This window comes from Gadus macrocephalus, chromosome 4 (genome assembly GCF_031168955.1).
Source record: "Gadus macrocephalus chromosome 4, ASM3116895v1".
Taxonomy (NCBI): Eukaryota; Metazoa; Chordata; class Actinopteri; order Gadiformes; family Gadidae; genus Gadus; species Gadus macrocephalus.
In genome coordinates this window covers 2,032,701-2,046,274 of record NC_082385.1, presented here as the reverse complement: position 1 = coordinate 2,046,274, position 13,574 = coordinate 2,032,701, and the positions used below count along the sequence as shown (strand labels likewise).

At 49.4% G+C, this 13,574-nt stretch overlaps 1 protein-coding gene across 1 annotated transcript; it reads right to left on the bottom strand.

Annotated features, from left to right (window-relative positions):
• Positions 1-1,273: 1,273 nt before the first annotated feature.
• Positions 1,274-13,347, bottom strand: arhgef39 (Rho guanine nucleotide exchange factor (GEF) 39). The gene is made up of 4 exons (XM_060049487.1): positions 13,254-13,347; positions 10,973-11,176; positions 7,787-7,881; positions 1,274-1,917 (listed from the first exon to the last, which is right to left on the bottom strand). Exons 2-4 carry the CDS (start codon positions 11,120-11,122, stop codon positions 1,608-1,610), a joined length of 555 nt encoding a protein of 184 aa, XP_059905470.1. The 5' UTR covers positions 11,123-11,176; positions 13,254-13,347; the 3' UTR covers positions 1,274-1,607.
• Between the last annotated feature and the right edge of the window lie 227 nt (positions 13,348-13,574).

Below are 13,574 nucleotides of genomic sequence, written 5' to 3'. Positions count from 1 at the left end.
CTCCACCAACTCCTCCTCCTCCTCTACCTCTGGCACCAACTACACCTCCTCCCCTACTCCACCACCACCTCCTCCTCCTCCTCCTCCACCTCCTCCACCTCCTCCTCCTCCTCCTCCTCCGCATTTTATGCCTTGCAACGGGACCTTTCTTGCCGAAAACGCCTCAAACTAGTGGAGGGTGGAAAGGTTCATCGCGTTGACTCATTGGAGAAATTGATTTCACTTGGTCGCTCGGAGTAAACAAACAAGGGTGTCGCGAAAAAACGTGCGCGGGACTGCTCCGAAGCCAATTAAGCACTGTCGACACCCCCCCCCCCCCCCCCATCCCCGTGTGTGTGTGTCTGTGTCTGTGTCTGTGTGTGTGTGTCTCACTCTGTGGGTCTGTGTGTGTGTGTGTGTGTCTGTGTCTGTGTGTGTGTGTGTGTGTCTCACTCTGTGGGTCTGTGTGTGTGTGTGTGTGTGTGTGTCTCACTCTGTGGGTCTGTGTGTGTGTGTCTCTGTGTATGCGTGTGTATGCGTGTGTATGTGTGCGCGTGCGTGCGTGTGAGAGAGACGGAGAGATCGGGTTGGTAAGGTGGGATGGGGGTCGACACTAACTTGCACAGCTGAGTCCATAATCAATAGAGGGGGGGGGGGGGGGGGGGTCGATACGCGGCAGACACATCCGCGCTCTTAATTAAGACAATTACATCTTTGCAGCGCCGGGGCCCGTTAAGGCGGACGGGCGCCGGGCGCAGGTGCATCACAGCCAGTCACCTCTAATGGACCCGCGGAGACGCGCGGCGCGCGGGGAAGGTTAGGCGGCCAAGGACACGTACACACCGGGCGGAGCCGTCACTCCAGGTAGCGCGTGCACAGCCCTGCCTTCTGTTCACCCCGCCGTATAGCATTAGCATGGCGGTAGCTTGCCGAATAGCGATAGGATTCTCTATAGCGTTAGCATGCCGTGTAGCGGTAGGATTCCGTATAGCGGTAGCCTGACATATAGCGTTAGCATGGCGTATAACGTTAGCATGCCATATAGCGTTAGCATGATGTATAGCGTTAGCATTCCGTATACCGCCAGCATATTGTTTAGCGTTAGCATGCTGTTTACCGTTAGCATGCCGTACAGTGTTAGCATGATGTATAGCGTTAGCATGCCGTATAGCTTTAGCATGCCGTATAGCGCTAGCATGCCGCAGAGCGTTAGCATGCCGTATAGCGCTAGCATGCCGTGTAGCGGTAGCATGGAGCTCTGGCCCGGTTAGCTATGTTCACCGGGTGACCACAGATTTGCAACAATCAAAAGTCTGCGGATGACGTCGAGATCAATGTCATTGTTGTGGTTTGCTTAGCTCAGGACGTAGATCGACTTGTAACCGGAAGATTGCTTGTTCGATTGTCGAGGTGTCCCTGAGCAAGGCACATCACCCTAACCGCTTCTTAGTAGTAGGCTGTCGCCTTGCGTGGTGGACTCCGCCGTCGGCGTGTGAATGTGTGTTTGAACTGTCGGAAGTCGCTTTGGATAAAAGCCTTGGCTTAATGCCAGAAAAACAAGCTCCTGTACAGAATGGATATGGAGCCGATGAATTAAAAGTCTCAGGGGGGGCCCCTTCGTAATACCTTCAAAGAGATACGGCATTTCTTTGTCTTGCTAGCAATGTTTCAACATTTAATCCTCTTCTAGTCTTTATTTGGGTGCTGGGATCAGTATTAAAAGATTTTGCTTTTGGACATTTTTTGATTATAGTTGCACTCTGCAACCAGATGGCTCCGCCGAAGTGTGTGCAGCCGGTACGAGGCGGTTCCCTCACCGCGAGGACCTTCCTGGCGTCGTACATGTTGTCCACGTAGACGTTGTAGTGGGGCAGGTGGGGGCAGAACTGCTCGAAGCCGCGGCCCAGGTAGCCGTTCTCCACGTGCACCAGCAGAGACCTGCGGGATGGGGGTGGGGGGGGATCAGAACTAAAATCAGGGCCCAGAAGTAAGTAAGTAAGTAACATTTATTTATAAGGCACATTTAAACACAGTTTTCACTGGCCAATGTACCGTACATGGTGCAAAAAGGCATAGCAAAGGACAGACGCCTTTATATACCTACAGTGTATGCACACACGAGAACCAGTGAACCCTTGCGTGAGAGTGTACCAAGTTAAAACCACCCTGAAGAAGTAGGGACGTCTGTCTGTCTGGCATTGGCAGTCAGACATCCTCATCATCGTCAAGCGCCGACGACATCGTCAGTTCCTCTAACAGGGGACTGCAGAACAGCGGATAAAGAACAGCACCTGGGTACCCCTCGACTATTTGCGTGTTTATTTCAAACTTCTCTTTTCCAACCCCCCCCCCCCCCCCCCCTTACCTCTTCTGCCCACCGCAACCACCAGCCCCGGTGAGCATTTAGCCCCGAGTCAAAACAACACAGGACTTTGAGTTAGCAGCGCCGCCGCCGCCGACCCAGAATGCATTGCGGCCCCCGCGCATACAATAAATAAAAACAAAAAGGAGGAAACCGAAGTCGGTACGAGTACTGAAGCATGGCGGCCGCCGAACACGGCGGAGGTTGAACACAGTTCAGAAGGGACGTCGACACCCCCCCCCCCCCCCCCAACTTAGCGCTGGTTAAGCGTGTCGGAGACGGCGCCGCTACTTCACCTGCGCACGCAGCGGCGCTCGTTCCACGGGCGCCATCCTCCGCGTGGGTGACATATTTACGGTGTGGGGGGGGAGGGGGGACCATACGACGGGCCCTGCCTGGGGGGGCACCGGGGGGTCGGGCTTTGTAGCGGGGGGGGGGAAACGCCACACGCGCAGCGAACAAGAAAACAGCTCCATCAAGGCGGGAGGCAAAGCGCAGACGCTCAGGCTGTCAGCCACATTACAGAGACACGCACGCAAATGGTTGGGGGTGTTGACACTTGTGAAGGAGCTTGTTATCCAAACTTGGGAGTAAGTACCCCCCACACACACACACACACACCCACACCCACATGCACGCACACACACACACGCACGCACGCACGCGAACATACACGCTCGCACACGCACGCTCGCTCGCTCTCCCAGCCAAATCCTCCTCTCTAATGATGTTCCCAGAGACGTTGCGTGGCGCAGGAAGAGGCAGCACTTTGCCGTTGAAGTTGATTTAAATAGATTTTAATGAAGTTGCGCGAAAGGTAGCCTCTGTTCATAATCAGCCCGTACCGGAGCGGTGGAGAGAGTTCTAACGAGGGCAAAGGGCGGGAAAAACAGCATTTCCGTTTTTTTTTTCTTTGCCCGTTTGTTTTGCGATATTTTTTTCCCCCTCTCTCTCTCTCTCTCTCCCTCTCTCTTTCCCTCCCTCACTCTCCCTCACCCTCCCCACATCGCTTAACAGCCAGAGGCTATTATGATAAATATGAAATTATGAATCACATTATTATTTTTTTTCCAGGTCTCCACAGCAATTAAATTGTCTGGCCATCAGTTGAAGATAGCATTAGCATTCCGCTTACGCGTCGCTAATCCACATTAATTCGGAGCAGCTGCGACATCTGGGCGGAATACCGCCCTGGTCCAGCCGATGGTGAATGGATGGCGTCGCTTCGTTTGAGGACGGCCAAGAAAAATTATAGCCCAGAAAAAATGGAAAACAAGATAAATAAGAATACACCAAGTAAATAAAATAATGAGAGAGAAACAGGAGAGCCTCAAACGTTACTGCCACGGTGAAAGCAATTAGATGTAAAAAAAAAAGGCACCCACGCACACACACACACACACACACACACACACACCTATGTACGTGACAAAAGCACATTTAGATGCATGTGTGTGTAAGGACACCCAAAACACACACGTACACACGCCCAGCCAATCCAGGGCACACGAGTCACAGTTGTTGTTGCTTGCATTCGCCATTATGTCTTTGCTCCCTCTTTTTTTGCGGTTAAAAAGAGGTCATTATCGAGATTATGGGATCTATTCCTGGACCACATTCATATCCCCATTAAGAGAAACCTTCCTCTCTCTCACTCTCTCTCTCTCTCTCCTCCTCCGGGATTTTCAACTTTCAATTTCTTTTTTTTAAATGTTGTGCTACTTAATGATAGGAGAGGGTGGGTTGGGGGGGGGGGGAAGTGACAGCTCTTTCAAGTTGGTAGTCCCAGTTTGTTATGTAGCAGTCAGGGATAATTGGGTTGCTCTTTCCATTTCCTGCTCTCCGGTCCCCAACAGTAACAAGCGAGATCAGTGGCAGAGCATTATCATCTGACTCAAATATATAGATAAATATTCGTTTTCTGTGTAGCTTTGCGATGTTTTTAATAAAAAGGGGATTTCATTCAAACCCATTCAAGCCGAGATGTCAATGGTGTACACCCCCCCTCCCAACGTTCGTCTACAGAAACGAACAAACAAGTAGTATTTGTATCAAAGAGCCATTAGCTTGTGGATTAGTCGCAAACAAGCTCCTTGCAAAATCTAGACTGGTTTTGAAGCATCCGTGTGTCTTTATGTGTGTGTCTTTGTGTCTGCGTGTGTCATTATGTGTGTGTGTGTGTGTGTGTGTGTTTGTGTCTTTATGTGTGTGTCTTTACGTGTCTTTATGTGTGGGTGTGTGTGTGTCTTTATGTCTGTGTGTGTGTGTGTGTGTGCGTGTGTGTCTTTCAGTATAAAGGTTGAAAAGCTTGGTTGTGCAATGAAAATAAGGTTTTGTAAAGGACATTTAAGACAAGGCAAGAGACTAGATTAACTTTGATCCCACCGATCGAATAGTGTGTGTTTTAGCAAGAACCTCGAATGTGTCACAATGATGTCACATTCTACGTTTCATACATTTAACACAACGCTATATTGTACATGTCATGATGCCTACAATCAATACTCGCTACTTGTACTACATTACCAACGTGTGAACTCAAGAACTCAAAATAAAATCATGCAAAAACCTTAATAAACACCCACCAGAACGCAGGCAGGAGATAATAAAATCGATCTTTTATACATGACAATTCCCCTCGGTATCAATCAATATGAATTACCCTTAAAAAAATAAAAAATCCCTCCCAAAAAAAGTGAGGCGCAAAGTAACAGACTTTAAACCGAGAGGAACAAGGGAAGAGTGACGAGAGATTGGCGAGGGGGGAGAAAGAGAGAGAGTGTGGGGGGGGGGTTGCGGCGGCGGGTACGTTGGGTGGTTCTGCAATCAATCACAGAGCAGGGCCAAGTCAGTCTCCCTGCTAACGTCTCTCCACGGACCGCTTTCCTAAATAGAGCGCTTGCCATTATGTTTCCACCATTGATTCAATAAGGGTCGGCATAATGAAGATGTATGGCAGCCGGTGAGCTCTTTATCCAATAGATCACACTGGGTAATTCATACCTCCGTCTTCATTGTGCCGCTCTCCACGCGAGAGAGACACACAGAGAGAGAGGAGAGGGGGGGAGAGAGAGAGAGGGGGAGAGGGGCGAGAGAGGGGGGAGGAGAGAGACACACACAGAGAGGGGATAGACAGAGGAGGAGAGGAGGGGAGAGGAGACACACACACACACAGAGGGAAGGAGAGAGAGAGAGAGAGGGGTGGAGAGGCAGGGCGAACGAGAGAGCGAGAGAAAGAGAACGAGAGCCCGCGAGAACCAGGGGAAGAGAGGGAGAACAGGGGAGAGAGAGAACAGGGGAGAAAGAGAATAGGTGGGAGAGAGAGAGAACAGGGAGGAGAGAAAACAGGGGGGAGAGCGAGAACAGGGGAGAAAGAGAGAGAGAAAGAGAGAGAGACTAAGCCCGCCACTCCGGATAGGACGATGCGAGACCCCAAGGGATGGCGCATGATCCATTATTTAGTTTCCCCGGGATGAAATTGCCACACATCCTTGCACTGGCGCGCGATTGTTTAACATGCAGAATATTTTAATATTAAACCCGTGCCACCGCCACTTCTGCCTGTGTCGGGGAGGCGACTGGAGCAGGAAGAGAGAGGGAGAGAGGAGTGTGAGGTAATTACACAGCCGTCAGTACAGCGCAGAGAAGGGATAAATAACACAAATTGTAAAACCACTGCTTCGCATCCCAGTCGATGATGAAGAGGGATAATTGTGCGCAGATGTGAGTGAGTTAAGCGCGATTCCCCCCCCCCCCCCTCCACATGACTTGACTTTGGGGAATTTAACAAATGCGATTGTAAAAACGTACCTTAAACTTCACCGAGCGGGGACTTCTAAGCATGACAGAGTGCGCAGAGGTGAGTTTAATTGGCCGAGGAGTTAGCACGCACGTAAGCAGGACTAGGAGGCTTGCCAGCGCTTCGGAGCCATGTGGCGTCGGTTTGAATCTCCACACCGAGGCATCACTTCATCAGACACACTTTTGCTCGCCATAATATTGAGCTATTTATTATTGCAATCAAATCAGAGAGGATTACACATGATACACTCCCACTTAGGGTGTCCAAATGCCATTTGATCGAGTTATGTGGTAATGGAACGCGTCAGTTTGAAACTAACACATTTGAAAAAAGTTTCTCATGACCTCCCCGGGAACAATTTTAAAACTTTATTTTAATAAGCTATTATTTTCAGTATAATCTGTATACATATTTGCAGTCCAATATTCACTGCCTTTCCTTGTTTCCCATTAAAACACAATCCGCCCTACATCTGACCCGGCAGGCTTCTCCAAAATGTTGAAATACTCTCAGGGCATCTCTTCTCATCATAATATATTTACTGTAAACGACCGAAAAAAAACACAAGCGTTGATTTTTACGTCGACACAACGCCAAAAGAGGATAATATTGACCTTATCACCCGATGCTGGCTCAAACGCCAGTGAAACCCCTCCAAGCCGTGAGGGTTATGAAAAACGCAAAAACTCTAATATTCTTTATTTCTTCGCTTCTCGTTCGATAACCGAGTACATCGCCGTTCGCGAACCATCACACATCGTTCTCGGCCGTCCTTTCCCAGGCTAACGTTTCGGACAGCGCTACGGTGCTACGGTGCGCTAGGCTCACGCTAGCTTTGCTGTAGCTTCACCCTGGTCTGGATCAATGAGTGAGTCTAGACCCGAAGCGAGAAAACTTTATTTCGTGCACACACACACAGACACACACAGACACACACACACACACACACAATCTCCAACCCTCCTCTGGTCCTTATTTAGAGTTGTGCGTTAGAAGCCGATACAATCCCCCCCTTGCAGGGCTGCTTGCTTCTCGGGCGGAGGTCAAGGATTCATCAATTAATAATAGACGACTCCAAAACGCCTAGCTTACGCCGCGTTAGCCTGGCGCTAACGTGTCCACGCCAAACTTCAAGGCGCTGTGCGGTGAGCGCCATGCCACTGATTGATCGGGACGATTAAATATAGATACTGTCCTCAAAAATAACACGGCCCACACCCCGGCCGCCGCCGCATCTGCCTACACACAAAACACGGAAAAACCTTGGTGTGTGTGTGTGTGTGTGTGTGTTCCCCCCCCCCCCCAAGTTACGCAACCTGAAGGCAAGTACAATTGACGTACAACAACTTGTCAATAGAGGTGGGAGGGACGGGGGGGAAATCAACAACAGACAAAAACCTGCCGCGCATCGATCGCGGCAAACGGTAGAGATAAGGATTTTCTCGGAGTAAGCTCAGGAGTTGATTTTGCCTACATTTGAAGGCGAGAGACCAATTACCAAACCGCCTCCTCCTCCAACCGCCCCCTCCCTCCCTCCCTACATTCCGTTAATAAAGCCCCCCCCACCTCCACCTCCACCTCCACCACCACCACCACCCTCTTCAGAGTCTAGATATCCTTTTAATTATTTAGACGATACTTACTGGTTTACTGAATGGATGGCTTTAATTGAACTGAAGACGGACTCCACCACGCTCGGCCTCAGGGTCTCCTTGGCCTTCAGAATCTCCACAAAGTACTGGCGGGAACGGCAGCGGGAGGAGGAGGAAGAGGAGGAGGAGGGGGAGGAGGAGGAGGAGGGGGAGGAGGAGCGGGGAGGAAGAAAGCCAGACTTAAACGGAAGCTTTTTCGACGTTTTGTATGGAAAAGAGGAATCTGTTGATACAACATCACCCCCACCACCCCCCACCGCCAACACCACCATTACCACCACCACCCATCTCCTGCCCCACAAACACAGACGCACACAAACAAACAAGCGAGCGCACACTCTCCCTTCTCCACCCCGGGTCATCATCTGCAGAAGATCACTTTTAAGACAGGAGGGGTGTGAGGTGTAGGTGGGGGGTTTAGAACAACCATATGGAGGAGTGCTTGCACAACACTCCCCCCCCCCCCCCCCCTCCCCTCCTCATTCCTCGCTCTAACCCCCTCCCCAGACATCAAGAGCGAAACACAACTTAACCCGAGTGCCAGAAGTGCTAAGACGATGTATGTGCGACGCGCGCTAACAGAGCCATTAAAGGATTGCATTTGATTTTATTGTTTATTCCTGTCCTCGTCTTCGGTCCCTGCAGCCGGCCTCCGAACGCTGGGGGCCGTCGCACACAAGGTGCATCGAACGCCCGGGAATGGGCGGCGATGATGATGAGGATGATGAGGAAGATGAGGATGCGGCTCCTACAACTACAACACGCCACAGACCATGGGGGGGGGGGGGGGGGGAGAGGGTGGACAGCTGTGTCGGTCTCAGGCCATTTGAAGCGGAAATGGGATTAGCTAATTAAAAGGCGCGTTAAGGCCTGGGAAGGCATCTAATTGGTGCGTCGTTACGAGTCATTATTCGTAAATGAGGTGCTGTGTCTGAGGAGAGAAAGGGAGATTATTTGGCGCGGGGGGGGGGGGCGGGGGGGTGGGTGGAGGTGATGGTAAGCGAGGGGGGTTAGGCTATAGCTCTCAATGTTACCTTGAGCCCGCCTCAGCCTGTTTTGGGACCTAATGAGTACTCTGCCTCTTTGCCGCTGCTGCACGGAGTTCAGCAGATGCACATATTTATTGGGTAACCTTGGGCCAGCGAATAGGTAATTGCAGCATGACTTTTTTTTTGTGTGTGGTTTTTTTTTTTTCACCCAGAAGCAGACAGTGCCTGCTTTACCTCCTCCATTCACTTCGTGCTATTTAATTGCATCTTTTCTGCCCTTTTTTTTCATTCCTCCTCCCACCGTAGGAATCAAATTACTTGTGTACGGGCCCTACTTGAAGAGCAGAAAAGCCAGAGTCAAGTAGCCAATGCAAATTATTTTAGGTTAGTTGTTTTTCGCACACACACACACACACACACACACACACACACACACACACACACACACACACACACACACACACACACACACACACACACACACACACACACACACACACACACACACTCTCTTAAGGCTGTTATAATGAATCCACAGCCATGTGTGGCCTTTAGCGGGCTGGGCAAAACAAGCCCCTGGAAACAAGAGTTGGAATATTCGAGTACCATTAGGTGATGTTGAACAATATGTTGGCCATCGTCATTTGTTTGGGGGGGGGAGGGAAACAGAGAGTAAAGTAAGGAACGGTGATAAAGAGGTATTTTTGAATGGGAATTTGATATTCGGATGAAATTTCTGCTATCTTTCTGGTTCTGGCTTATCAAAATGACCGCCCATGGTAATTTGATGTATCGAACATAACGCTGTGTCAATAACAAGACATATTTAAGGATGAGGATTTCGCCTTGGACATTGGGGATCGAACCCCGAACCTTTTGGTTCTGGTGTCCAACTGTCCCCCCACTGGACGACTCGCCTGGCCCGGCCCACCGTTGATCCGTCATCTGTTTAGACCCCACACATACACCCACCCACACACATACACGCACTCACCCCATGCACCCACCCAGCGATACACCCAGCCAGAGATACACACACAGCAGTGTTGTTTTCGTCAGGCAAGACGAAAACGAAAATGACGTCGTCAGACCCCTTTTTTCCATGACGAAAATGAGACTAAGACGAACGTCACCAAAGCCATATAAAGACTAAAATGTGACGAAAAATGTAGACATTTTCGTCAGACGAGAACTAGACGAGACTAAATTGTTAGTGAGTGGACGAACAGTCACGCTTGTCCTAACAGTCACGCCCCCATCACACACTAAAAGCCTCGCTCGCGCGCAGCTGCGCCTGCACGCACACGGCACACACACACTACAGAGAGAGGCTGGTGGACGAGGCACACACACACTCAGTCATACACTACAGAGAGAGGCTGGTGGACGAGGCACACACACACACACACACACACACACACACACCATGGCAGCAGCAGCGGTGCCGGGTGCGGGTGGTCGTAAAAAGTTTTGCGACGAAAACTTTTGAGTTTTCGTCGGACTAAAACTAGACTAAAACCTTTGGAGTTTTCGTCGGACTAAAACTAGACTAAAACTTTCAAAGATAGAAATGACTAAAATGGGACTAAAACTAAGAAGCATTTCGTCAAAAAGACTAAGACTAAAACTAAATCTAAAATGCCTGCCAAAAACAACACAGCCACAAAGATATACACCCACACATACACCAACCCACCCATACACACACCAAACCACACCCACCCACCCACCCACCCATACACACCCACCTATACATGCATACTAGGGCTGGGCGATTCATCGAATTTCGGTCTCGATTTTGATTTAGCGTCAAACGATCACATACATCAAACGATCAACATTTACACAATCAAGTTTTCGATTATGTAAAGTTTTCATATCTGTACAAATCATTTAGATTTGAACATTTTCTTCTGGACCATTTTGTGTGTTTTTTTTAAAGGCGAGATTTCAAAGTTCTCAGTCCCAAAGTGTTTTTGAGAGAGACACGCCGAATAAATACCTCACGTTTTCAAACTCAAAAAAAATTATCGTTTGAAAAATCGTGATTTCAATATCGACCAAAATAATCGCGATTATGATTTTTCTCCATAATCGAGCAGCCCTAACGCATACATCCACCCACACATATACACCCACCCTACACCCTACACCCAGGCACCCAGACAGCGCCCATGAAGCAACGTACGGTGTTGACCAGCTCCAGCTGCTGGCAGTAGCGCTGCTCGGTGAGCACCAGCTCGCGGGCCACGCGGCTCCTCTTGCGGGCCCAGCGGTCCCTCTGCTCCTGGATCACGCTGGCCCCCGAGGGGTCGCTCACCCCCGGGCTGAAGCTCATGGGGGCTGGGGGGGGGGCGACGACGACCGTGGAGGGATGGGGAGGAGTCCGAGGCTGGGGACGGGGACGATGGAGGAGTAAAACAGAACCACCATCACAGTTACATTGAGCAGACGCTTTTATCCAAACTTACAAGTCATCATCATTTGTCATAAGAAAGAGAACTAATACATCACTGTCGGTACAGTAAGGGTGTTCATAGAGACAAGTGTTAAGCGCTGACAATCACTAGGTTAACCCATTCCCTGTACACAACAAAGAAAGCCAGGATAAGATGCGACACAATGTTGAGTACTATCTTAAAGTGCAAAGACGTAACGCATACAATAAGTGTGTACATTAATGCGCCAGGACGTACAACATCCAATAAGTGAGTAAGAGGGGTCTGGGGGGCGGGGGGGGCTGGGGGGGTACGGGGGGAAGCTAGGCAGAGTCTGGACTCTAGGGGAACTCTGAGCTCTGACTGTGTTGTCATTTAGCGTTGCTCTTCATCCAAAGCAGTTTACAGTGGAACCAGATGGATTGGGGAGCAGGATGGAGTCGTTGGGCTCACGGGAGTTTGGGGTGGTGGCCGTGTGCGGACATCAGGGAACCGAACCCGGAGCATTTAGGCTAGGGGCCGAAAACGTCCGAGACACTACACTATGAGAGTGTTATAAAGTGTTATTTTCATTATTTGGGGTAGGATAGTCAACACTACCCCGATGAATGAAAATAACAAATTATACACTTATAACACAATGTCAACTGATTAAGTCGCGATGATTTAATGGTCGCCCTCGTTTACACACACACACACACACACACACACACACACACACACACACACACACACAAAATATATAAACCAAACATGCCGTGAACAATGGTGTGTGATCCCAACAGGATAGGTCGGTCCACAATGCCTCTTCCGCCACACAGAGGAAGAGACCAACATTCTGAGGGCGGGGGTCTGACTCAAGAATGTAGTGAGCAGAAGGTCTCCAGGCATTCCACCACTAATGTGATAATATCAAACTTAGGCATACCTACGTATGTTATAGCTTAGTTACAACAGCTCTTTTGGGAGGGCCACACCTTCCAAGAGTTGGAACAGATTAGAACCTCAAATCATGTATTATACATGTATTGTATGTTTCATACATGAACACACATGTTTTAGTAATAGGATCTCTGGGTTTTCCACCTCTTACACTCAAAAGTACATAACGTTTATGTTTCTTCCCTCACGTTTTGAAAGGTATTTAATAAGCGTAGGAATACTGGAGCTGCTCTCATTCAAACTATTAAAGACTGGCAGGGTTCGAGTGATCACAGATCCCGATCACTTATCCGTCCGAAAAACTTCCAACGTCATCAATGAAAACAACAACATACACGGACTTCCTGAGAGACTGCATAAAGTTAGCCACTTCTTCTTCCTCGATGAATCACTGAGTCTGACGACAACTTGACGAGTGTCTCCTGCTCCATCCTCCAGGATGGACCAGCAGATAGTGGCGTGGACCCAACAGATGCCGCTTGGCAGTCATGCAGTTCAGCACGAGAGACAGCGGCGCGCTGGTCGGCTGCACCGCGCGCCACGCCGGCTGAGTGACAGCTCGACGCTTGGCTTCTCATCCACACACGCACACGCACGTACGTACGCAAATATGCACACACACACACACACACACACACACACACACACACACACACACACACACACACACACACACACACACACACACACACACACACACACACACACACACACACACACACACACACGCAATTATGCACGCACTCACACACGCACTGACGCACACGCGCACGATAAAGTGTCGATTTGAATCAAACGTAAAAAGTAATAGTATTCACTCGTCACCATCTGTGTCCGTTGTTTTGTGGGATGTCAAGTTGTTTGTATGTTTGATTTCATCTTCATAAAACATAACTTTCTTCATAGGAATTCAAAAAGGCCACCGATGCTCCTTCTTGCCGTTTTCAATGTTAGATTTAAACATCTAAACATAGTCTAAACAGCTCCAATATCGACGATAAGCTGATTCAAAGAAACGAGCTACTGATTCGTCAACATTACTTTTCTTGACATTGTTTTGTTTCTTAAAAAAAACGTTAAAAAACTCACCTTAGTTCAACGTCTGTTTTTCAAAACCTTCGGCAGGGCGCTCTTTTTGTTTGACTGCGTACTTCCGGGTCGACGTGCATTGCGATTGGTTCCTGTATAACACGCGTCATCAGAACGTTAAAGGCCCACCCTCTACTCTGCGTTGCCACGACGTTGTGTGCGTGTGCGTGTGTGCGTGCTTGTGCTTGTGCGTGTGCGTGTGCGTGTGCGTGTGTGTGTGTGTGTGTGTGTGTGTGTGTGTGTGTGTGTGTGTGTGTGTGTGTGTGTGTGTGTGTGTGTGTGTGTGTGTGTGTGTGTGTGTGTGAAGAAACATAAACGTTT